Raw genomic sequence first — 22,813 nt, 5'->3', positions numbered from 1 at the left:
ACAACTTTTTTTTTTTGGGTGAAAGAATACAGCACTACTTTAGTTAAATATATTTGGCATACAAGTAAATATATAAATATTTTTATAACGTATGCGAGCAGGAAATTTGGAATATTTAAAAACCTAGTACGCTTTGTAGCTTATACGTATAAAAATACTCCTTCTTGACAAAGTTGCAGTTTGTACCAGCCATTAACGACCTTAGACTTTTACCTCCAATAAACTCAACCATATTTGCAAATTCACTCACCTTCGCTCTCCTCCCTTCTCCTCCATATATATCCTCGACCCACATATACATACACCTCCACACGTGCACCAATCATTTACAGCTGCATATTCAACAAGAATACCAGAGCGTCTCTGCTCGCCATGGGTTGCTCTGCCTCCCTTCCAGGTAAATCCGCGTGCAAATTGGATCCGTTCGAGCTTTAAATTCTAGGGTTTACTGTTTCAATCGAAATTTTCATGTGGGTGCTGTTATTTTGGTCTGTTTCCTTGATTTTTAAGCTGAAAGAGATTGCATTGACTAGTGAGAATGGATTGTTTGTTTATTTAGGTTTTGGGTTTTGGGTTTTCAATATTGCTTTGAACTGTGATTACCCTTTTGAGGAATTTCTAATTTTTTTTTTCTCGTTTTGAATTTTGATTGAATGGGGATTATTTTCTCAGATAGGAGTTCTTCTGGGCGGTTGGTCGGGCCAAATTCCGAAAACGGTGGCGCTTCTGATGCCAAAAATCTACGCGTGAAGGTATGTTATAGGCTAAATTGATGCAGTTAATGCTGTTACTGTCACTTATTCCAAGTTGAAAGGGTATGATGCTTGGTTCATTACTAATTTCTGATTATCTGAAAGTTATTGTTGGTGTGGAAAAATGCTAACTTGAGCTTTGTAAGTTAACAGATATGAGTAGTGTGTTTTGATACACCACTGATTTTCTGTATATACCTAAAACATAAGAGAAATGCATCCCCAACAACTTGCAATTCATAGTCTAGACATTTGTAGAAATGCATTAACATATTGGCAGACTTATAAATTTTCTATGGAGTTTAGTCAAGCAAAGGACTGCAGTTAAAATATAATAAGATGCATTTAGTGTTGTGATTGAAAAAAGCTTCAAACTTCTGCTTTACAGTTTTAAGAGGATTCTTCTTATTTTTGTTTAAAGAGAAAAGGACTCTTGAATAAAATTGGTAAAAGAAGTATTGTATTTAAGATGCTCATATGATCTGCATAAAACATTTGACTGATTGCAACTAACATCTCGTTCTTGTCACTCTTCAGCTAGTTTTGTTGGGTGATTCTGGCGTTGGTAAAAGCTGTATTGTTCTGCGTTTTGTTCGCGGTCAGTTTGACCCCACATCCAAGGTAAGGAACATGTTACTGTTATATCATATGTTAACCACAAGTAGGTCTCATGATTTTTACTTTTGAGAGAATGTTTGGTCTATGTCCATGTATTTGGGTTTCAGCATCTAACCTTTCTCTTAAGCTACGTAGAAGTTATTATGATGATCATTTTCTCAAATGTGATTTTTTTTAAAAAAAATTTCAGGTGACAGTTGGAGCTTCATTCTTGTCACAGACGATAGCTTTGCAAGATTCTACAACAGTTAAATTTGAAATATGGGACACTGCTGGCCAAGAGAGGTATTTTTGCCGAACATGTATAGATATGTGAACACTAGTTTAAGACTTATGTATAATGGTTTATGGTGAATTTCATCCTATGTTTTTGTTTACAAGGCATCCACCTTCGCCCTCTCCTTTACTTTTCCCTGGATAGTTTCTCTTGCAATCTAATCCTTTTGCAGGAGAATATTGACTATTAATATCTCCTATTTAGGTATGCTGCATTGGCCCCCCTTTACTATCGCGGTGCTGCAGTTGCAGTGATTGTATATGATATAACAAGTCCGGAATCTTTCAACAAAGCGCAGTATTGGGTTAAGGTATTTTTTCTGAAGGTCACAAAACATTAACTGTGACTTTTAAAAAATATATTTTATTTTAAAATTTTAGGTGTAAATTCTTTTTCTTTTATCCGTAGGTTCTTGTCTCCAGCATGTAACAGGGTTGACGGAGGTCAAATAACTATTGAGTAATGTATGAGGTTACAAAATCGGTATCTAAGATTTTTTACCTCATGGTTGAAGTGTTAGTTATATGGTCTACGGCCAAAATCTAAATTCTAGATAAATATGCAATCGTTATGACAGATTTTTACATGGAATGTCAAATTTTTTGAGATTGTTATTCTGTAACTTATTATCACAGTAGCAAAAGTCATGGTTTTGTTTTGTTTTATGTAATTTTTCTCTGTAAGACTTAAACCCTTAGGCTGACTAAGAAGCTCTAAGGAAGATTTTTGTTGATGCTTAATGATCCTCTTGATATGCCGAAAAAACTACTCAACACATTAGAATTTCTACACTCTGGAGGAAGAACAGTTGACTGTATAGCACTAGCAGCTAATAGTTGGATGTTTGCATGTCAATGTGCGTTGGGGAAGCTTTATTTTTATAGAATGTACAACTTTGCCTTGATACGTGAATTTTACCAAAGTGATCTTTTGTTTAAACTACACCTATATTATTTTTAAGTTTTTAAGAACAATTGATAAATATTAGGTCTCTACAGGAGCTACAGAAACATGGGAGCCCTGATATTGTCTTGGCCTTGGTCGGTAACAAAGCTGATCTTCATGAGAAACGTGAAGTTCCTGTTCAAGTGAGTTCATTACCCCTCAATCTAATGCATCTTCTTTCCATGTATTTGCAATATAGACATTTCTATGACTAAATAAATATTTCTTTTATTGGTGAAGGATGGCATTGAATATGCAGAAAAGAATGGAATGTTCTTTATTGAGACCTCTGCAAAGACAGCAGATAATATTAATCAGCTGTTTGAGGTAAGCCTAGTTACATTTATGTTTTGATAATAGGATATTTCTGTTGTTGGCCATTCAAATGTTATGAAATTACCAGGCGAACTTGGTATATGCTTCAGATTACTACCCTTGTAAACCAGAAATGTTAAATGAAATTTTAAACCCTTAAGAGGATATTGCGGACTAGCATGTATGCTTCTTGTGACACGATGCCATCAAGGCTTACAACATCTTAAATCTTCCATAAGTCCAAAGCTCATCTACTAGTTGAAATGCTGACACTGTCTTGTTTTGGCAGGAAATTGCCAAGCGACTACCCCGCCCAGCCGTTTCGTCAACGCAGAATCCATGAGAGCCAATTAATTAAAGAACTTGTTCATGTTATGGAGACCTAGTTACGTTTTTTCAATTCTCAATTTGTGTATATTGTGAAATAGTCTGTAACTTTTGCTTTTCAATGGGCTATGGGTTTCAACCGATAGTTTCAACTCGAAATTCATGATCATTATTGGCACCAAGGAATAACCTATAAATGGATGCGAACCCACTGTAGCATAGCTGCTGATCAAAGGGTTATACTGTATTAGACATGTTTTGTCAAGGGGTTAAAGCTCACACCTGAAAGAAGCTCTTCTCTCTCTCTCTCTCTCTCTCTCTCTTTTGGTCGAAGTGGAATTATATTAGAAGCACCAAAAGGAGGTGGCCAGGAACGAACAAATACAAAAAGGGAGTAGACAGAAGCCTCCCAGGCAACCAACTAGAAATTAAACAAGAAGCCTGTCTTAGCCCCTCTGTATTACAAAGAGGAGTCGACTCAAATCATTGATAGTGGATGTCACGCTGGGCATCAACAAGTTTAACGGATTCGTTTATATTATTGGAAAGATGCTTTGCTGACCTCTACGTGTTACAGATGATACATTGAAAAGTTCCACACTATTATATCAAAACCATATTTGGAAATTCTTACTGATAACTACTTTGTTTAAGGATCCGGATCCTCTGCTCTGATTTTTTTTGTCATAATCTGCTTGACTTTCATCCTTTACATGCCATGTCATTAAAATTTAATCTAAGGGATTTAAACTGGACACATCATCCTTAAAATAAAACCTAATTATCCCCAAGTAAAAATAGAAAGAAAAAAAACCCTAACTTGACAAACTCCAACTTAACGTTTGTATAGCAGTGTCTCTTTTTTTTCCTTCTTCCTTTCTGTCCTTCTCTAAACCTCTGTAAATACCATATCTTCAAACCTCACGATTTCTTCTATTTCCCCTATCAACAAAAAAAAAAAACATATATATATATTCTCTTTCCATATGTCCTAGCTTGATTTCCTGGCTGCTCCTCACGAGTAGTCTGAAAATTAGACATGTAGCAACACGTCTTTTTGCTCCAATGATTTTTGCCTTTTTACCAAGTCCGCACGGCTATACTATTTACTCAGTGAATAATTAGTATTTAAATATTTGATTAAATAAATAAAAATTTAAAAATAATAACCATTTATTAAGTAATTTAATTTATGAAGTTAATTAAAATATTTAATTATTCACTAAAGAAATCATAATTAAGACATAATTACATATGAAAGTAATTAAATAAGACTAAGATATTATTTAATTATTAAAAAGAAAATTTAAAATAAAAATTTATTGGACCTAAAGATACTAAACTTATAATTTTTTTTTTTTAAAAACCTCTCTCGACAAAATTTTGTCGGCACAGATCTATACCGGCGAAATTTGCTGGCTTAGACCTACCCCAACAATATTTCGTCTACACAATTACTTTCGTCTAGAGTCTTTTTCGCTTACTTATTTATTTCTTTATTTATTTTAATTTTAAACATATAAAATTAGTTTTTTTTTTTTGGCCAACTTCTTTAGTTTAATATATGCAATTAAGTAATGTCTTAGTCTTTTTTAATTACTTTAATTAGTAATTAGGTTTTAATTATTATTTCTTTAGTGAATATTAAATATTTTACTTATTTCATAAATTACTTAATAAATAGTAATTAATTATTTTAAATTATTTTGTGGACTTCTTTTTTTAATGCAAAATTAATTTGGGTAAATTCAAGTCTCGAACCAAAATCCTAGTTTCCAAACTTGTTCCAAAACCTTTCTCGAGCCTCGAAACCTAACTACAAGCCTACTAAGGAGTAGATACTTTATTTAAATTACGAGGATAAAACCAATTTTTGGAATACTAAAATATTTGGGTGCCAAAACCAAATTTCTAGGATTTCTATTAAAATACATAATACTAATTATTTTCTAAAGAAATAATAATTAAAAGATAATTACAAATGAAAGTATTTAAATAAGGATAAATAATTATTTAATTTATAAAAAAGAAAATTTTAAAAAGGGAATTTTAAGAGTATAGCCGCCGGGCTATACTTTTCTGTTTAAAGCGTATAGCCGCTCGGCTGTACTCTATAAATAGAGTATTTTAGCAGTATAGCCGCCCGGCTATACTCTTGAAATAGAATATTTTAAACATATAGCCTATACACTATAAATAGTCCTCATGAAGCTGTCCCAAAAGAAAAAAATAGTTATTTTGGGTCACGAGACTTGGTCATGGATATGATTATTTCATTTGGCTTTTGTTTATGTAAAACTTAAGTTGTTGGATAACGCATGAATTTTGTAGGGTGGGTGTGGGTCGTGCTGGGCCTTCAGCACTACAGGAGCAATGTTGAAGCTTCTTAGTCTCAGACTCAGTGAGCAACAGCTTGTGGACGGCGATAACACGGTAATTAATTAATTAACCACTAAATTTATCTTATATAATAATTTGTTTAATTTTGAATTTCAAGTGCGATGCAAAAAGATGAGACCGCATGCGACAGTGGCTGTGGCGGTGGGCTTATGACAAATCCCTACGAGTATTTGAATTTGATTGAAGCTACACCGGAAACGGGGTGAAGTCAAATTTAATCCGGACAAGGTGGTTGTATAAGTTGCAATTGTACCATCATCTTCCCAATAGATGAGGACCAAATTGCAGCGAATTTAGTCCACCATGATCCCCTTGCCAGTAAGTATACACGCACTACTTAATTTTAGCATTGTATTCATTATACGTTTACGTGCACGGTAGGGAATTCAAACTTGGACTTTCTTCAATATTGGGAAGAGAGGACCGGTGCATTAGGTCTATCTATGGGATTCAAACTTAGATCTTTTTCAACATTAGAAAGAGAGATCTAATAAGTCTAGTTCGTATTTATGTTCAACGTATATGTGGATCTCAGCTACTGCATAATGTGATGGGAAAAAAAATGTTAACCTATAGAAATATGCTAATGCAACATCTAACACGTATACGCACTGATTTATATTCGTGCCCCTTGATCTGTTTCAAGAAATGGGTGAACCATGGTGTTTTGCTGGTGGGGCTACTCCGTGCTCAGGTTGAGCAACAAGCCATATTGGATCATCAAGAATTCATGGGGTGAGGGCGATGGGGAGAAAATGGGTATTATCGTCTTTGCCTTCATCAAGGTAAAAGCATTTGCCTGAAGAACAACTAGTCTTAGGTTCTATTTGTATAGCATTTGCCTGAAGACCAAATATTATTGGAGTTGAATTGACTATGTCTCTATTTGTATGGATATCTCCCAAGATTCTAATTTAACTCAAACTAGGATACATCAATCTCCTAAACCCGTTGTACGCTTGGAAATATACAATTCAATTAGGAACTAAATACATATTTCTAATTATCCTAATTACAGTAGGTTTTATCGTTCCCCAATTTTTATCTTGACTTCGGTACATTTTAAGATTAAGAATTTCCAAAAAAAATTAGAAGACGATTACGTACTAATATTTCAAATCCTATGGAATTTCAAAAGTTTTGGTTTTCAAGAAACACAATCCTTGTCGAATTAGGAACCTTGTTATTTTCAAAATATAGTACTTTTTTGTTCGATTAGAGTTAGGCAAGTGATCACCCAAACTTATTTAGTTCCGTCTCTTTCTCTTAGAACTTTCCATAACCTAACTATATACGCACTTGCTTCAAAAGTTGATGAACACCATGTCGTCGTCGGCATCAAAGAGTAGGGTTGTGAGGTTGAGGAGCGCAAACAATGAAATATTCGAAGTAGATGAAGCAATTGTAGCACTGTCCGAGCCCATCAAAAACCTCGTCGACGTCATCGGTGTCAACCATGTGATACCAATGCCAGACGTGAGGTCCAAAACCCTAGCCATGGTGATAGAGTGGTGCAAATACCATGCTTCTTCTGATCAGGGCCTCATCAAAGAGTGGGAGGAAGAGCTCGACCAAGCTGACTTCGTCATTGATCTCTTATGCACTGCAAGCTTTCTCTGCATCAAGGACTTGCAAGATCAAATGTTTCAAAGGGTTGCCGATTTGATTAAAGTGAAGACACTTGAGGAGATTTGCGAATTGTTTCACGTCAAAAACGATATTTCTTCCCAGGGTTAATTGTTTGTATTTGGCAATTGTTTTTTTCTAGTTACAAAATTTTGAATGTCATCTTCGATTATTATTATTCCTGAATGTCATCTTAACTAGTCGACCAATAACATAACTAAACCTGTCTCAAATTTAAAGCTTCATTAGAGCACAGGTCCCAGCCCGGGCAAGAGGTCCCCCAGGTCCCCATTCTTTTCGGGGCAAGAGATGGGTTCCACCAACCTGGGCAAGTCCAAAGGCAAGACTTGCCTGGGCTGCTACCTGGGCAAGCTGACCTAATAACAAATAATTTAAATAACAAAAAAATTGAAAAAAAGGAAGAAAAAAAAACCCCAAATTTCAGAATTTTTAAAAAATAAATACCTAGCCATATTCTTCACTTTTCACACCAAAACTCTATACAATTCTTATTCTAATATCTCATGTGAATAATGGTTCTCCTTGGGTTGCCATGGCAATGGGTGCAAAACCAACAAAAAAATTGCTTGAACAGGTACTATTCATGTGAATAATAACAGTTTTTGCCTCCCCTTATCTTTTGCCATGACAAGTAGGTGAAAATACTCTTAACCTCAAGCACTTCTATCCTATGGTTTAAATTTCCCAGGATTGAGATGACAATTTTTACGGAAATCAAAATAATTATCTCCAAGACCTGCTTTTATTGATTATATATATATATATATATATATATATATATATATATATATCAAGAGAGTTATCTTGCAGATATATTGATTAAAATAGTTTTGCTCAACATATATGTGATTTTAACTATATCCGGTCTCTCTTGATTATTCGAAAGACATGAATTTGCCAAAAAAAAATCATTCGAATGCATCTTTTCATCGTTTTTTTTTTCCACAGTTCATTAGTGATTTTTCGTATTCAAGCATATTTTAATTTTGTCCAATTCAAATGGTAACAAGGGCAATGTGAATAGTTAGTTGGTTCAGTTACTCTATTACATGGAAGAAAGGAAAGAAATATATCATTTCAACCTCAAAGGGAAGCAAATTGGAAAAGGCAGTTGGACGGTCCAGATCGAATTGGAACCATGAGAGGGACCCGCGGATATCCAAGTGATGCGAAGCTCCACCCTCCACCGGCCACCGTCCACTGTCCATCAACAAAAACACATGAAATAATGAAATAAACTGTGTAGTTTTTTTCCTTTTCTTTATTTTAAAAAAGAAAGAATGTAGAAAACGAGTGCCGTGGGGCCTGCCTACCTAACTAACTTCATGGCGGCTGATTGGCTGGCTGTTCCACGTCAGTGAGATCGCGACACGTTGCGTTTTGTTATTAGGCGCCGGCGAGAACCTGTTCTTTGCCACGCGTAGTTGACTGAGCCTTTGGTGGCTTCTTTGTCTTTGCTGGGTTAGCTTAGCTAGCCGGTTGTTATTTTGGCTCAAGCCTACCAGGCTCCGGTGGAAACTTTTTTTTACCATTTCATTTAGGTCATGCATTCTCAATAAAAATCACAATAAATAATTGACTTGGTTTTTCTAAAACTTTATTAATTCATTTTGGCAGTGACTTAAATACAAGTATTTTTCATGTTAGCAAAAGTATAGGTTGTTACTCTTCCCTTTTGTTTTTGTTTTTGAAATAGTGCGAAATCGAGAATTAATTTGTGATTATGTGTGAAGATAAAATTCTCTACCACTCTTTTAAAAGATATTATTAACATTTTATAATTTTACTTTAAATTATGATATACCAAAATTATAATTAACATGCAAAGCTCACAACATCATAAACTGATCACATGTATTTAATTTCTAAAACAATTGCATATCCTTTTAAACTCATCTTCCGTTCATAGATAAGAAATTAACCTAATCTTTACACCATGAATCACATTATTTAACCCATAATATAATCTGTACTAATGCAACGTTTTCAAGAACCTGGTAAACTTTAAATTGAACTTTGTATTAAAAAAAAATAGATTAATCAAAGAATAACCATAATGGTAGGTAGGACAATTAGTTTATAAGAAATGAACACGGTAGAGCAATTTGAGATTTTGGCTTGTGTTGAAGCCGAGTGCAGCCAAGCCGTCTGGTTAATTTATAGATAGATCTTGGCCGTTCTATTGGTAATTATGCGCGGGAATGAAGCTAAACACTCCAGGAGGGAGGACTTGGTTGGTCGACAGAGTTGGTTTGCGTGAAAAGGTCAAAAATACCACTTTTCTATTACCTATCTTGACTATTTTGTTTTATTTTTATTTGGTGCTAATTAAGGATTCAATGGATTAATCCAAGGATTAGCTTCCCACTCAAAGTTATTTTTCTCAATGTTCAACCACTAATTCATCTTAAAACTTAATATCAAGTTTGATTAGTTCTTTTACAATGGGAGAATCCCTAATTGGTCTAAAGGGCAATACTGTCACAAGGCAACTGTAAATTTGGTCACAAGTGATCTCATCTGACCTCCCTCAACAGTCAACTCTAAACCAGGATATTAAGCAATAGAATTCAATCTCATTTACTTTTAATTAATAAAATAAATAAATAATTATTAACATTATAATTTTATGTATTTGTGTGTTTAAAAACTCAGACAATTCTCTCCTTCCATTCAGAATCGGACCCAGCCACACCAAACTCCAACGTTTCTCATTACCATATATATAGAGAGAATAAAAGCTCCTTCTTCCAGCAGCAGCACCATCCATGGCGTTTATTTTCACGTTCCAATTTTGCCCCATTCTTCCTTGACGTCGCCATCCCAATCCTAATCCTTGAATTTCTCTATCTGGGTAGTCTTCATCTCCCTCAAGACTTCCACTTTCAAGTTCTGCTAGTCCAATTTGCCTCTCAATCGCACATGGGTCCAACAGGAGAAGATCCGAGAAACTCAGTACTGAGTCGACTCGCCGAGTCGGTGAAGGCGATTTCCGAGTTGCCCGAATGCCGGAACGCGTTCAGGAAGATGTACGGCAACTTCGTACGAAGAGTCAAGCTTTTGAGTCCTCTGTTTGAGGAGTTGAGGGACAGTGATAAAGCGCTTGGTGTAGAAGAGGTTATAGCTTTAGAATCGCTGGGAGAGGCTTTGAATTCGGCTAAGGGGCTTATCAAGTCTGTCAACCAAGGGAGCAAGCTTTATCAGGTACCGTTCTGTTTGGTTTGTGTTTTCTGTTTTCTGTTTGGTTGCCAAGAAAATGAAGGAAAGGGAAGGAAAACAATATAAAGTTTGGTTTTTGAAGCATTTGATCTAGCTTGCAATTCTAAGGAACTTCAAAGTTCCTAGTTTCTGGAAACACATTGTTTAGCCTACGAGGAGTGTAAATGAGGAAACCATGTTAGTGTTGGAATATACTATATAGTCTTAGTTTGATAAGGATTAAGAAAGTTGTCACTCCTAATGTATTGCGCAATTTATGTCTTGTTTTTTGGTTATCAGTCTTCAAGCATGATTTTTCATTAAAAGGAAGGAGCAGAATGCTAAAATGATTTTTCATTAAAGGAAAGAGCAGAATGCTAAAATGAAAATGCTTGGTTTTTTGAGTTGTGATTTCTGTCTCTCTTTTCTTTCTCAGGGTTTATTTTCTGTCTATATTCAGACAAGAAATGAAAATGTAAACAATAGTTTACTTTCTGAACTATTGGGGTCTCTTACTCTTCTCTGTTTATAATGATCAAGTAATGTACTACATATCGTGAGTGAATACTGAATGTAATGATCAATTATTGTACCTTTTGTTTTCCGTAAACAATAGTACAATATTTGTAGTATTGTACAAGACTCCAATGCTTGTGTGTTCGTGCTTTCATTTCTTCTAATTCTTATTGAAAATGTAGAAAGTAATATCAACTTAGAAAGCTGGATTTTATATAGTCTTCTCTTATCTGTCTTTGACATATCCTCCAAGCTTGATTTTATCAGTTACTTGCATATGTGAACTGTGATGTAGTAGCATTAGATATGAACATGTTATTTTCTTGAATAGTGCTATTGTTGATAAGAAACGAATATGAACATCAATAAATGTTTTCTTTACCAAGATGTATACTGGTCGCATTTGTTGTATGACTCCCTGCCTTGGCCTTCTTCTTGCCTTGCAAACATATTGGTTTATTTAAAGGTAGACAGTGTTTTCTTAATGTAACAGGCTTTGCAAAGGGACAAGATTATTGATAAGTTTCACCAAATGACGGTAAAAATTGAAGCAGCATTGAGTAAAATTCCTTATGATAAATTTGATATGTCAGAGGAGGTTTGTGAACAGGTACTTTTACAATCTACGTTTACATTTAAAGAAGGTTATTATCAGAAATGACTCACCACTGATCTTTTATCTCTTTGCTTTTCTATTTTTTATACTTTGCTTTTCTGCAATGTGAGAGAAAGCTTTCTCTTTATGAACAAATCGTAAAACGAAATAAGTAGAGCCAAATAGTGGATTATGAATTTTCAAAGTATTTAACAAGAGGTATTACCCTTTTGTAATTTCTTTCAGATTGAACTAGTGCATACTCAATTTAAAAGAGCAAAAGAAACAAAAGACACCCTTGACTCACAACTAGAGATGGACTTATCCATAGCGGTGGGAGACAATGAGCCTGACCCTGTAATAATAAAAAGACTTTCAGAAATGCTGCACCTCAGAACCATCAACGATCTAAAGAAAGAGTCACTTGCTTTCCATGAATTGGTTATCGCAAGTGGCGGAGATGTAGGGGACCACTTTGAAAAGATGCAAGCTCTGCTTAAGAAGCTAAAGGACTTAGTGCTGACAGAAAGCCCAGAAGTTGACAACTCTGAACGTGACAAGAGTATGATCAAGCACAGATCTCCTGTTATCCCAGATGATTTCCGATGTCCAATATCACTAGAACTGATGAAAGATCCTGTGATTGTCTCTACTGGCCAGGTACAACCCAGAAGATCTTTCACAAAGTACATCTTTGTCTATTGTGTTCATAGTAGTTGATGCTCTTATTTATCTTTGCAGACATACGAAAGATCCTGTATTCAGAAATGGTTGGATGCGGGACACAAAACCTGTCCCAAAACACAGCAGACATTGTTGCACACAGCCATAACACCTAACTACGTTTTGAAGAGTCTAATTGCTTTGTGGTGTGAGAGCAATGGCGTTGAGCTGCCCAAAAAGCAAGGGAATGGTAAAAACAAAAAAGCAGGATGCAGTGTTTCAGACTGTGATCGAGCTTCTATTGCTTCCTTATTAGAAAAACTAGCAAAAGGGAATTCAGAAGAACAAAGAGCAGCTGCTGGTGAGCTCCGCTTGCTGGCAAAGAGGAATGCAGATAATAGAGTGTGTATTGCTGAGGCAGGGGCCATTCCACTCCTTGTTGAGCTTTTATCCTCCTCGGATCCTCGGACACAAGAGCATGCTGTTACAGCACTTCTCAACCTTTCAATAAATGAGAGTAACAAGGGAGCAATTGTAAATGCAGGAGCGATACCTGATATAGTAGATGTTCTGAAAAATGGCAGCATGGAGGCTAGAGAAAATGCAGCTGCAACCCTTTTCAGTTTGTCTGTTGTAGATGAAAACAAGGTGGCAATTGGAGCTGCTGGGGCCATCCCATCCCTTATAAAACTGCTTTGTGAGGGGACTCCAAGAGGAAAAAAGGATGCTGCTACAGCTATTTTTAATCTCTCAATCTATCAGGGAAACAAGGCCAGAGCTATAAGGGCGGGTATTGTGGCCCCATTAATGAGATTGCTGAAGGATGCAGGAAGTGGGATGGTGGATGAAGCGCTAGCAATCCTGGCAATTCTGGCTAGCCATCAAGAAGGGAAGATGGCAATTGCTCAGGCTGAGCCAATCTCTGTTTTGGTGGAAGTTATAAGAACTGGTTTCCCACGCAACCGGGAGAATGCTGCTGCTGTATTATGGTCATTATGCACAGGTGATATACAGCAGTTGAAACTAGCAAGGGAACTTGGAGCAGACGAGGCCTTGAAGGAACTGTCAGAAAATGGCACTGAAAGGGCCAAGAGGAAAGCTGGAAACGTTTTAGAGCTCCTTCAACGAGTCGAAGATTCTATTGATCTTTAAAAATCGTAGGGTCGTGGTTCTAATGCATTTCCTAGTACTATTATTAGGATGAAAAAGTGTAGTTTACAGATGTTCTGCAGATAAATCATTGTGTTACTTGTACGATACGTGTACTATACATTATATTATGGTGACTTAATTCGTGTTGATGTACAAAACAAAGGGATAAGTAGAGTATGTGGGCGGGTTTGGCTGACAATAGGACTGCATATCAAGTCTTCTGGGTTGTATATTATTGAAGAGTTTCCATTAGATAGAAATTATGAAAAAGGAAGCAAAAAGGAATCTTGATTCTCGAACAGCTTTTCCAGAACAGTAGAATTGTTCTTCTGCCTTGCAATGGGAAAAGGAAGGTATGGTTTTCGTTTCGTTTTATTTGTTAAAACGAAGGTATGTATTTTTTTTGGACCTTTTTGGGGTAAAACATGGTAGGTCTGTGAACCTGCATATTTCATGCTTTTCAAACATTATTCATCTATCAAAAAACATCATCCAATCTTCTTTTTTTGGGTGAGTCAAATGATGACGAACAAGTTGAGAGTATTAGTATGGATTCCGCAGTATATGCATACTCGTATATATATATATATATCCAAACTTCAAAAAATTCAAAGACAGACTGATTTACTCCCTCTAAATCGATATTTGGGACAACAAAAACAGGTTTGAATTAAGCAAGCAAAATTTTACACAAATAAAAATGTGTACTTTTTTAACAAACCATAGGATATTTACGATGTATTTATACAAAGGATCAATGCACCCACAACAATGTGAGTCTCGAGTCAAGTTGAGACAAACATCGCTAGATTAAGGTTAGTTGGTGTATTATATGGAGATATGAGGTGGGTGCTAAATTACAAAATAGATATGCAACAACATCATCTCCCTCTTTAGAAGCTGACATATTTTTAAGTGAGGCGAATGGGAGCATGACATTTTTCAACCAAGAGAAGTTTCACATTAACTGTATATTCTTTGTGGATCTAACGTGTGTTTCCATGAAATGTGTACTACTTAAAGGTCCAACATATTCTATGACAGTCTATAGATGTCCCAACAACATGATTTCTCTAAACAATTATGGAGATTTGGTTGAAGCACAATGCCCCAGGTCTCGAGAAAGCTATGAAAATTTGACTAAAGCTGGGAGAAATTTAATTGACTCTAAAAAATCTAAGCAAATGGGAAGTTTGTAATTTTATTATTATGATTTTTGCTTTTTATTTTTGTATTTTTCCTTTATATATTGATGCAATTTCTTCTGAACTTGACACCACGGCCAATTAGCTATAGTGTTTCAAGTAACTATAAAATTAGAATTTTTTTAATAATCATAATGTGTACGAACAAGAAATGAGAGATGGAAAATTCTGCACATAAATTAATTAGCTCTTGCCGACACTGTAAATTTATTCGGCTGGTTTGATCACCAAAACTTTTAGCCAGCTAGATTTGGATATTTCTGTTTTCTTTCTTTTTTTCTCCTTTCCAACAAAATAAGCTTTTTCGGCTAGGAATAGTTTATGAAATCTACAGGAAATCTAGTCTGATTAGGATAATTACAAATATGCCTTTAATGCCTAATTGAATTGGATTTCCAACACGCATTGGGTTTAGGGCGTTGAGTTTACTTATATTTCTATATAAATAGGAACCAGTCCCCGAACTCCCATATTATTATATACTTTGTCGAATATGGTGGATGTCTTACCTACGGAAATTCTTATCGACATTCTTTTGAGATTGTCTGTAAATTCAGCATGTTGTATGAGATGTGTATCTAAAGTCTTGTTAAAGACAGTTGACGACCTTTCTTTTGCCACACTGCACATGCGGCGTTTACCTGATGTTCATCAAGTACCTCGACTTATTCGTCTTGTTGAACCTACCTTTGATGTACATAAGATGTACCCATTGAAATACGATGGCGTTGACTTGACAAAGAGTAAGCATGCAATTGTTTCTAAATTCGTGTCTAGTCTGCGTTGGTATAAGCCAAATTTTGTTTTCTACAACTTGTTTGGCTTTACTGGTCTTCATACGAAGAAAGGAAGGTCATGCTTGTTGGTGAATCCTTTCAAGGGAGAAGTTCTAATGCTCCCAACAACGAGTGACCTCCAAGTTCCAGTCAACAATCTATGCAACAGTGATACGTACGGCATGGGATTTGATAATATGACCAACACCTACAAGATTATTCGTGTTTCTTGCCACGAAAAGGACATCAAAACCCAAGTGACGGCCGAAGTTTTTATATTGGGGACAAGCTCATGGCGGGAGTTACCCTCAATTCCTCCTTGCCATCTAACCCAAAAGTCGGCATGTGCACATGGAGACATGCATTGGTTGGTTCGTGGAGATGACCACGACTCGTCGTCTATACATATACTTTCCTTCAACTTCAAGAAAGAGGAGTTCTATTGGACACCTCATCCCGCACCTCACAGAAAATGCATGATATGTTTGATTTTGTTAACCTGCTTAATTTCAGGGGTTCTTTAACCCTTGTGGATGCTTCTTCATCAGAAGATATGAAGATATGGAAATTGAAAAATTATGATAACAAAGAGTGGGTACTAAATTACAAAATAGATATGCAACAACATCCGTCTCTTCGTTTCTTGAAGGGTACTCTTGTGATGTGTAGTACTCTTTTTTCTATATGTGGAGAATGGGAGCATGGCATATTTTTCAACCAGGATAACTTTGTATTGTTTTTGGATGTAACACGTGTTATCGTGGGTAGTGTACGGCTCAAAGGTTCTACAGTCCATAGTTGTACGGACAGCATGATTTCTCTAAAGAAGTACGGAGATTTGGTTGAAGCAGAGCAAGATATTGAGATCCCCATGTCTGAAGAAAGTTATGAGAATCTGACTAAAACATCAGAAGCAAGTGGGAGAGATGTGGTTTACTTGAGAACACAGACGGAGCCCGCTTGTATTTCTTGAGATGCCAATTGCTAAGAATTCTAAGTTGTTTGTAATCTCTTTATATATATATATATATATATATATATATACACTACAGTGACTTAATCAGTCGAACTATCAAGCAGTATCCTTGATGACAGTCACAGTGAACAAGTTCTGCAGAAATGCCGAGTAACACTGAAACTAACACGAGGATTAATTCCTCTTATGTTATCAAGACGGCTTTAGGATTGTGTTGCTTCAAAAGCAATACTTTTCAAATATTCCATAGGATTTCCATACCTAGCTAGATTTGGATTTTTTTCTTTCGAACCAAATAAGTTTAATATGTTATAGATGGAATCTGCAGGAAATCCTTAAGAATGTATCCGTAATTAAAACAGAGTTTTTTCATTCAACAATATGTTAAAAAAACTAGCAAGTAAATCACTCCCTAGTAATATGTTAAAAATAAGTGAATTTTTTTTTAAAATATCACAACAATTTCCCTCAGCCGTGCAAGATTATAATAATAAGTATCACTCCCTTTTCTGAAAAAAAAAAATTATATATATATATAGAGTAAGCTCTCTTTGCAAGTACACTTGGAAATATTAACATAACTATGACATATTCATAGTGTAGATCGTGTAGCATATTTGTTTTATTAATCCGTTCGAACTTCAAATACAATTAATAATAAATAAATATAAGAAAACTTAATTGTCTTCTTATTTTTGAGAAATTAGGGGGGGTTTGTCAAGGGCATCTAATCCAACGTTCTCGTAAACTCTCTAAAAACTAATGCATAGTCATCAGCTGTAACTAATTCTATAGCATGTATGGTTAACTCATCTCCCCGTTATTAATAAATATTCACTTATATGATAACAAGTGGACGAGTTATACTCACCATCGAAAGGGCTATATTAAGTATAATTAGGACCATATATACTGTAGTTACTTCAAAAGGCTATATTAAGTGTACACTAAGTCTAAGGGAAAGTTGAGAAATGAGAAATAATTAGGACCGTATTTTGACAAGTATATACTACAGTAACTTCAAAAGGCTAAGTACGGCAAGTCAAGGAAAAGTTGGAGAACCATAAAACCTAGGGGGGTGTATACAATTAGGATTTTAAAAGACTATTTTGGGATGAATAAGTCTTGTGGTATTCAATTAAGACTTTTAAATAATCTAAACAAGTCTTGTGGTATTCCATTAAGACTATTAGGATTTTTAAATGAGGGTGTCGAAATCTAGTGGTATTCAATCAAGACTTTAAACAAGTAACAAAAAGTCTTATGGTATTCAAAAACTTGCTAATTTCGACGGATTGTTTTAAATGTGAGATTGTGTGAGATTTTTTAATGGGAGGTATAAATACCAAGCCCTATCTCAAATCCCACCCTAATCCATCGGATTTTTCATGTGGGATTTTTTTTTTCTCTCTCTCTACCTGCTGAAGAAGATGAACAACAAAGCATGCAGCAAGCCCAAGCCGAGCTTTTCCCAAATACTCACCAACTTCAGATAAAATAACAACGGGGAATAGCTTTTCTCAACCAATTTCTCAGCCCTTCTCAGTGGTTTTGAAACTAGTTTTCGTGCACTAAATGTCCCTGCCTTGTTCCCAGCAGGTCCAAGCACTGGCCTTGACTCTGAATCAGCCACATTGATATACCTTACTCTTGGAGCTCCTGACATTAGTATCACTCCTTTGGCTGAACACCAAATTCTCCAAGGATCTCAGCCTTTTTCCCCACTTAGAATCAAAAGAAAAATAAAATACACACTTCGAATTCAACCAGAATATGGGTTTGCCCGAGCAGCCAATATGATCCAACCAGAAAGACCCCCAGAGACCCAAAAGCATATGGATTTGACACTTCCACTATGCACATTCATTGACCTTGCTCTTCAAGTTCCCAAAACAGATCTCAACTTTTCCACCACTTGAGCCCCTCAAAGTTATACTCCTACCAACCCTTTGGTCCATTCACATTCAAAATTCACCAAGCCAATACTCAACCCCTTCGAAACACCACCTTGCAGAAACCACTAAAACCCCCATTTTTCCAATGCCCAAACTCCAACTTGCCCAAAACCCCTAAGAAAGTCAAGACCCACCCAGAATTCCACAGAAAATAAGTGAAAGAAAAATAACAACGGGTAATTGTTAAACTCCTTGGCGCCAAGCCAAAGCACATTTTTCCACGCCAAGAAACCCAAAAAACCCAATATTTAAAAAAAAAAAAATCAGAAACAGAAAAGAGCAAGCAGACATTTGACCCAAAAATCTGGCATGGTAGGTATTTGTGATTATGTCCCAATGACCCAGGTTCTTTGTATTTTGAATAGTGCTTCCTTTTTGGTTGTGTTCGATCATGAATCATGAAAAGAGCAAATGTATTTTTGGAATGAAAAACAGAAAACACAATGACTAGGAAAAGGGTGATGATAAATTAAAAAAAAATATGAATAACGAATGGTTTCTTGATATACAACTTGGCTAGATGGCTTGCAGTGGTTAGTAAGTCGTCCTATAAGTCAAATATATGAGGGCGCATGTGATGTTATTGTTGACCTTTCTACACATACCAATAAAAGCTTCAAACCTATCTTCCTTCTGAAATGCAAGTTTTCTGTAAAATAAAATGAAACTAATGAAGTAAACAGCTGCTTGCACATGAGATCTGCACTGGACTAGCCAGAGGAATCAACAAATTGCTCATCATCTGACTAAAAGTAAAAAATCTATGTGGTCCTTTCAAATCTTATAAATTCTTATGATATAAATCTTTTAAAATCCAAACGTAAAAAATCTTGATTATAAAAAATCTTTTAAGTCATTACATTCCTAAATAGTCTTTTAAAATCCACTGGACTTATTTATCCATAAATAGTCTTTTAAAATCTCAATTGAATACACCCCACCTAGTGTAATTAGGATACTTGGAAATATAAAACCTAGTGCAATTAAAGATTGAAACACGTATCAAAATTAGGATACAGAAGAGAAAGATAAGATATTGTGTTTACTTGAGAAGAAAATAAAACAAGCAAGATTTTACAAGTTGGGGGGATGAAACCTAATTAGGATAATCATAAATATGCATAAAATTATTTCCTAACTGAATTGGATTTTCAACATGCATTAAGGTTGAATTAAAATCTTGGGAGATATCTATTTGACTAGTCCTATTTGTATATAAATAGGAGGGCCGGATGAGCACTTGAAAGACATATAGCAAAATTAACCAAGGTGGTTGGTGTGAGTGGTTCGGCACTCTCATTCCTTAAGAGAGGTCAGGGGTTCGATCCCTGCTCTTGTACGGAGTCACCACTTTGGCCATCACTTTACCCCTTATGGGTCGACCCGGTGTGAGCGGGGATTAGTCTGGGTTGTGGTTAAGGCTTAAAGGTGTCACCCATAGTTGGGGCCCATCCAGGACCACCTCGTGGTTCAGACCAAAAAAAAAAGAAAAGACATATAGCAAAATTATTTTTGTAAGGATTTTGCAGACGAAATCTTCAAAATCTAAACAAGAATAAATCAACATACATTACTCAAACCAGAGTTGACCAGGAAGCTCATGGATGCCCTACCCACGGAAATTCTTATCGACATCTTTTCGAGACTTTCGGTAAATTATGTGTGTGTGCATCAGATGTGTATCTAAGGCCATGTTAAAGACAGTTGATGACCTCTCTTTTGCCACACTGCACATGCAACATCATTTACTTGATGATGTTCAACAAGTACCTCAAGTTGTTCTCCTTTTTCGCTCTACCTGTGGAGAAAGAATGCACCCATTGAAATACGATGGCAACAACTTATTGAAAAAGAGCAAACATGCAATTGTTTTCGAATTCAAGTCCACACAGCATCGTTATAAGCACAATTTTGTTTTATGCAACTTGTTTGGATTTACTGGTCTTGATATAAACAATGGAAAGTCATGCTTCGTGGTGAATCCTTTCAAGGGAGAATTTCTAATGCTCCCAACAACAAGTGACCTCCAAGTTCTAGCCAATAGTTTCTGCAACAATGATAGTTACAACATGAGATTTGATAATATGACTAACACTTGTAAGATTGTTCGTATTTCCCACCATGTACGGGAGGACCGTATGACCAACATGGTGGTGGCCGAAATTCTTGTGTTGGGGACAAGCTCATGGCGGGAGTTACCCTTAGTTCCTCCTTGCAATCCATTTTACAAGGTGGCAGCATCTACATATGGAGAAGCGCATTGGTTGGTTGATAACGACAACCTATGTATACTTTCTTTTGACTTCAAGACAGAGGAGTTCTATTGGACTCCTCACCCCTTAGAGAAAAAGCTAGGTCTCTGGCGTTTTATTCACTTGCTTAATTTCAGGGGGTCTTTGGCCTTAGTGGATGTTTCTTCGTCAAATATAGAGATATAGGTATTGGTATTGAAAAATTACGAAGATAAGAAGAATCAAGAGTGGGTGCTAAATTACAAAATAGATATGCTACAACAACATCATTTTCCTATTGAGAGTCATATGCCTTTGCTTAGGCTTTCCAAGTTTGGCGAATGGGAGCACGGCATATTGATCGGTTCATAATTGTATATCATTTTGTACCCTTCTAGCTTATGATTTGGTTATGTTTTTGAGTTAAACTTGTGCTTTTAATCCTTTTTGTGTTTATCTTTCAGTTCATTGAGCTTTAGGTAATAATGATGGCTTTAGAGAGCATAATTCATGCAATTCAAGCATGTTAAGGCCTAATTTGGATGAATAGATGAAGAGCTTAAAGACAAACTCATTTTGGCTACAGCCCCCTGCCAGTCCAGTTCCGTAGGTCATATTGCAAGCTTTGTTTCAACAACCTACATAGCTCGAATGAGGCCACATTCTTCATGAAAGTTGTTCCAATTGGTGTGTACTATAACATATCCAAAATTCAGCCCCATTGGATAAATCTGGAGTCCGTTACCTAGCAAACACAGAACCATGCTCAGGATGGATGTTATCAGCGCGGAAAATGAGTTAGCAATTTGTTTCGGCCTTAACTTCTTCCTCCGACCTTGGATTGGCCCAAATAACATATGGCTGGAAAGAAGACATTCTGAACTTCAATTTCGAGTGCTTAAAGTCCTAATTTGATTAAGAGAAGCCCAAGTTGTAAGCCCTTGAAGTTTCTGGTCATGCTGACCTCAGCATGTGCTGGTTGGATGCTTGGTCATGGTGAGCTAGGTATGAGCTATCATTTCTGGTTGGAAGCTTGGTCATGGTGACATGAAGATGAGCTAGGGCTGCTGGTGGGATCTATTGGTGAAGTGCATCACCCAATTTAGATTTTCTAATACAAGTGCATCAACCATTTCAGATTTTATAAAACAAGTGTTGTATGCATTAGCCAAATTGAATTCAGATTTTCACTTCCCCTAGGCCTATAAATAGGGAAGTTCTCTAAGCTTGTAAACACACCCCAAGAGGGGGAGCTCTCAAACACTTCTCTAGAGCTCCCTTCCCTTCTCTCCCTCAAATTCTCTTAGTTTCATTTTCTAGTTTTCAATTGTAGTAATGAAATATTTGTGCTGAAATTCTCCTTAAGTTTTCCAAGTTCTACTTAATTTTCATTGTTATGTAAATTCTTTTCTTTAGTTTCAAGTTTGATTAGTTTCCAAGTTTCAATTATGATTTTTGTTCTTATTCATTATGCTTATAAGTTAATATGCTAGTTTGAATGATTGATCACCATTTAGGCTTGAATGTTAGCTATCTTGGTTTGAATTAAGAGTATACACCATGCTTTAATTTGAATTGAACTATGAATAGGAAGAGTATGTATGGACATTCGACAACAGGGATTAGATACATGCTTGGTTGTTTAAATTGTTCTTCTATGCTTAATGGGTTCCTAATGCTTAATTTTAGGTTAGACAACAAATGATCAAATTAGGGAATTAGGAACACAAGGTTATGACCACACACCATGGCTTAATCATACATTAGCTAGAATCAATCCGTTAATCTAATTGAACTTGGGAACTTATCTACTTGAGTTAGTTATTTTCTTTCTTCCTTGTTTTATTTATTTCCTTTCTTTTTCATTTCTGTTTTGTGTAGGGAAAATGAATTGGATCATTCAATCACCAATTCTCGTGGGATCGACCTCGCACTTACATATGCTATACTACCAAACGGCTCGTGCACTTGCGAGTATCACAAGTTGAGGATGCAGCTGAATCCATTTTGGTGCAGCTGTATTTACACAACACATATTTTTCCACCACAAGGATAGAAATCCCTATAGGAAAAGTATATTCTTTGTGAATCTAACACATATTTCCATAAATAGTGTACTACTCCAAGATAGATTTATGACATTCTATAGTTGTACAGACAACATAATTTCTCTAAAGAAGTATGGAGATTTGGTTGCAGTAGAAGGACAAAGGTACTCAAAAGTTATTCTTAAATCTTGATAATGAAGCACAAAGGCTTTGGTTT

The 22,813-nt window shown here is 35.9% G+C and overlaps 3 protein-coding genes and 1 pseudogene across 3 annotated transcripts; all 4 read left to right on the top strand.

Annotated features, from left to right (window-relative positions):
• The first annotated feature begins 170 nt into the window (after positions 1 to 170).
• Positions 171 to 3,536, top strand: ARA6 (Ras-related small GTP-binding family protein). The gene is made up of 8 exons (XM_088249533.1): positions 171 to 397; positions 673 to 752; positions 1,290 to 1,373; positions 1,561 to 1,655; positions 1,852 to 1,957; positions 2,646 to 2,735; positions 2,833 to 2,919; positions 3,197 to 3,536. The coding sequence occupies exons 1-8, from the start codon at positions 373 to 375 to the stop codon at positions 3,248 to 3,250; spliced, it is 621 nt and encodes a 206-aa protein (XP_088105659.1). The 5' UTR covers positions 171 to 372; the 3' UTR covers positions 3,251 to 3,536.
• Positions 3,537 to 6,957: 3,421 nt separating this feature from the next.
• LOC110773682 (SKP1-like protein 1B pseudogene) lies at positions 6,958 to 7,371 on the top strand (annotated as a pseudogene).
• Positions 7,372 to 9,938: 2,567 nt separating this feature from the next.
• On the top strand, positions 9,939 to 13,925 carry PUB14 (plant U-box 14). Its single transcript, XM_021978205.2, has 4 exons — positions 9,939 to 10,485; positions 11,489 to 11,605; positions 11,837 to 12,250; positions 12,332 to 13,925. The coding sequence occupies exons 1-4, from the start codon at positions 10,204 to 10,206 to the stop codon at positions 13,403 to 13,405; spliced, it is 1,887 nt and encodes a 628-aa protein (XP_021833897.1). The 5' UTR covers positions 9,939 to 10,203; the 3' UTR covers positions 13,406 to 13,925.
• A 6,083-nt stretch (positions 13,926 to 20,008) lies between these two features.
• Positions 20,009 to 20,755, top strand: LOC148296964 (uncharacterized). The gene has a single exon (XM_088248684.1). It carries the CDS (start codon positions 20,009 to 20,011, stop codon positions 20,753 to 20,755), a length of 747 nt encoding a protein of 248 aa, XP_088104810.1.
• Positions 20,756 to 22,813: the final 2,058 nt, after the last annotated feature.

Source organism: Prunus avium, chromosome 2 (genome assembly GCF_965620075.1).
Source record: "Prunus avium chromosome 2, drPruAviu1.hap1.1, whole genome shotgun sequence".
NCBI classification, from domain to species: domain Eukaryota; kingdom Viridiplantae; phylum Streptophyta; class Magnoliopsida; order Rosales; family Rosaceae; genus Prunus; species Prunus avium.
The sequence above is the reverse complement of the archived record's forward strand: the minus strand, read 5'-3'. Positions and strand labels throughout refer to the sequence as shown.

Coding starts and splice junctions, on each gene's coding strand:
- ARA6 (XM_088249533.1), top strand. CDS start 373: ATGGGTTGCTCTGCCTCCCTTCCAG. Junction 1,374..1,560: donor AGTTTGACCCCACATCCAAG/GTAAGGAACATG, acceptor AAAAAATTTCAG/GTGACAGTTGGAGCTTCATT. Junction 2,920..3,196: donor ATATTAATCAGCTGTTTGAG/GTAAGCCTAGTT, acceptor TTGTTTTGGCAG/GAAATTGCCAAGCGACTACC.
- PUB14 (XM_021978205.2), top strand. CDS start 10,204: ATGGGTCCAACAGGAGAAGATCCGAGAAACTCAGTACTGAGTCGACTC. Junction 10,486..11,488: donor AAGGGAGCAAGCTTTATCAG/GTACCGTTCTGT, acceptor TTAATGTAACAG/GCTTTGCAAAGGGACAAGAT. Junction 12,251..12,331: donor TGATTGTCTCTACTGGCCAG/GTACAACCCAGA, acceptor TTATCTTTGCAG/ACATACGAAAGATCCTGTAT.
- LOC148296964 (XM_088248684.1), top strand. CDS start 20,009: ATGTTAAAGACAGTTGATGACCTCTCTTTTGCCACACTGCACATGCAA.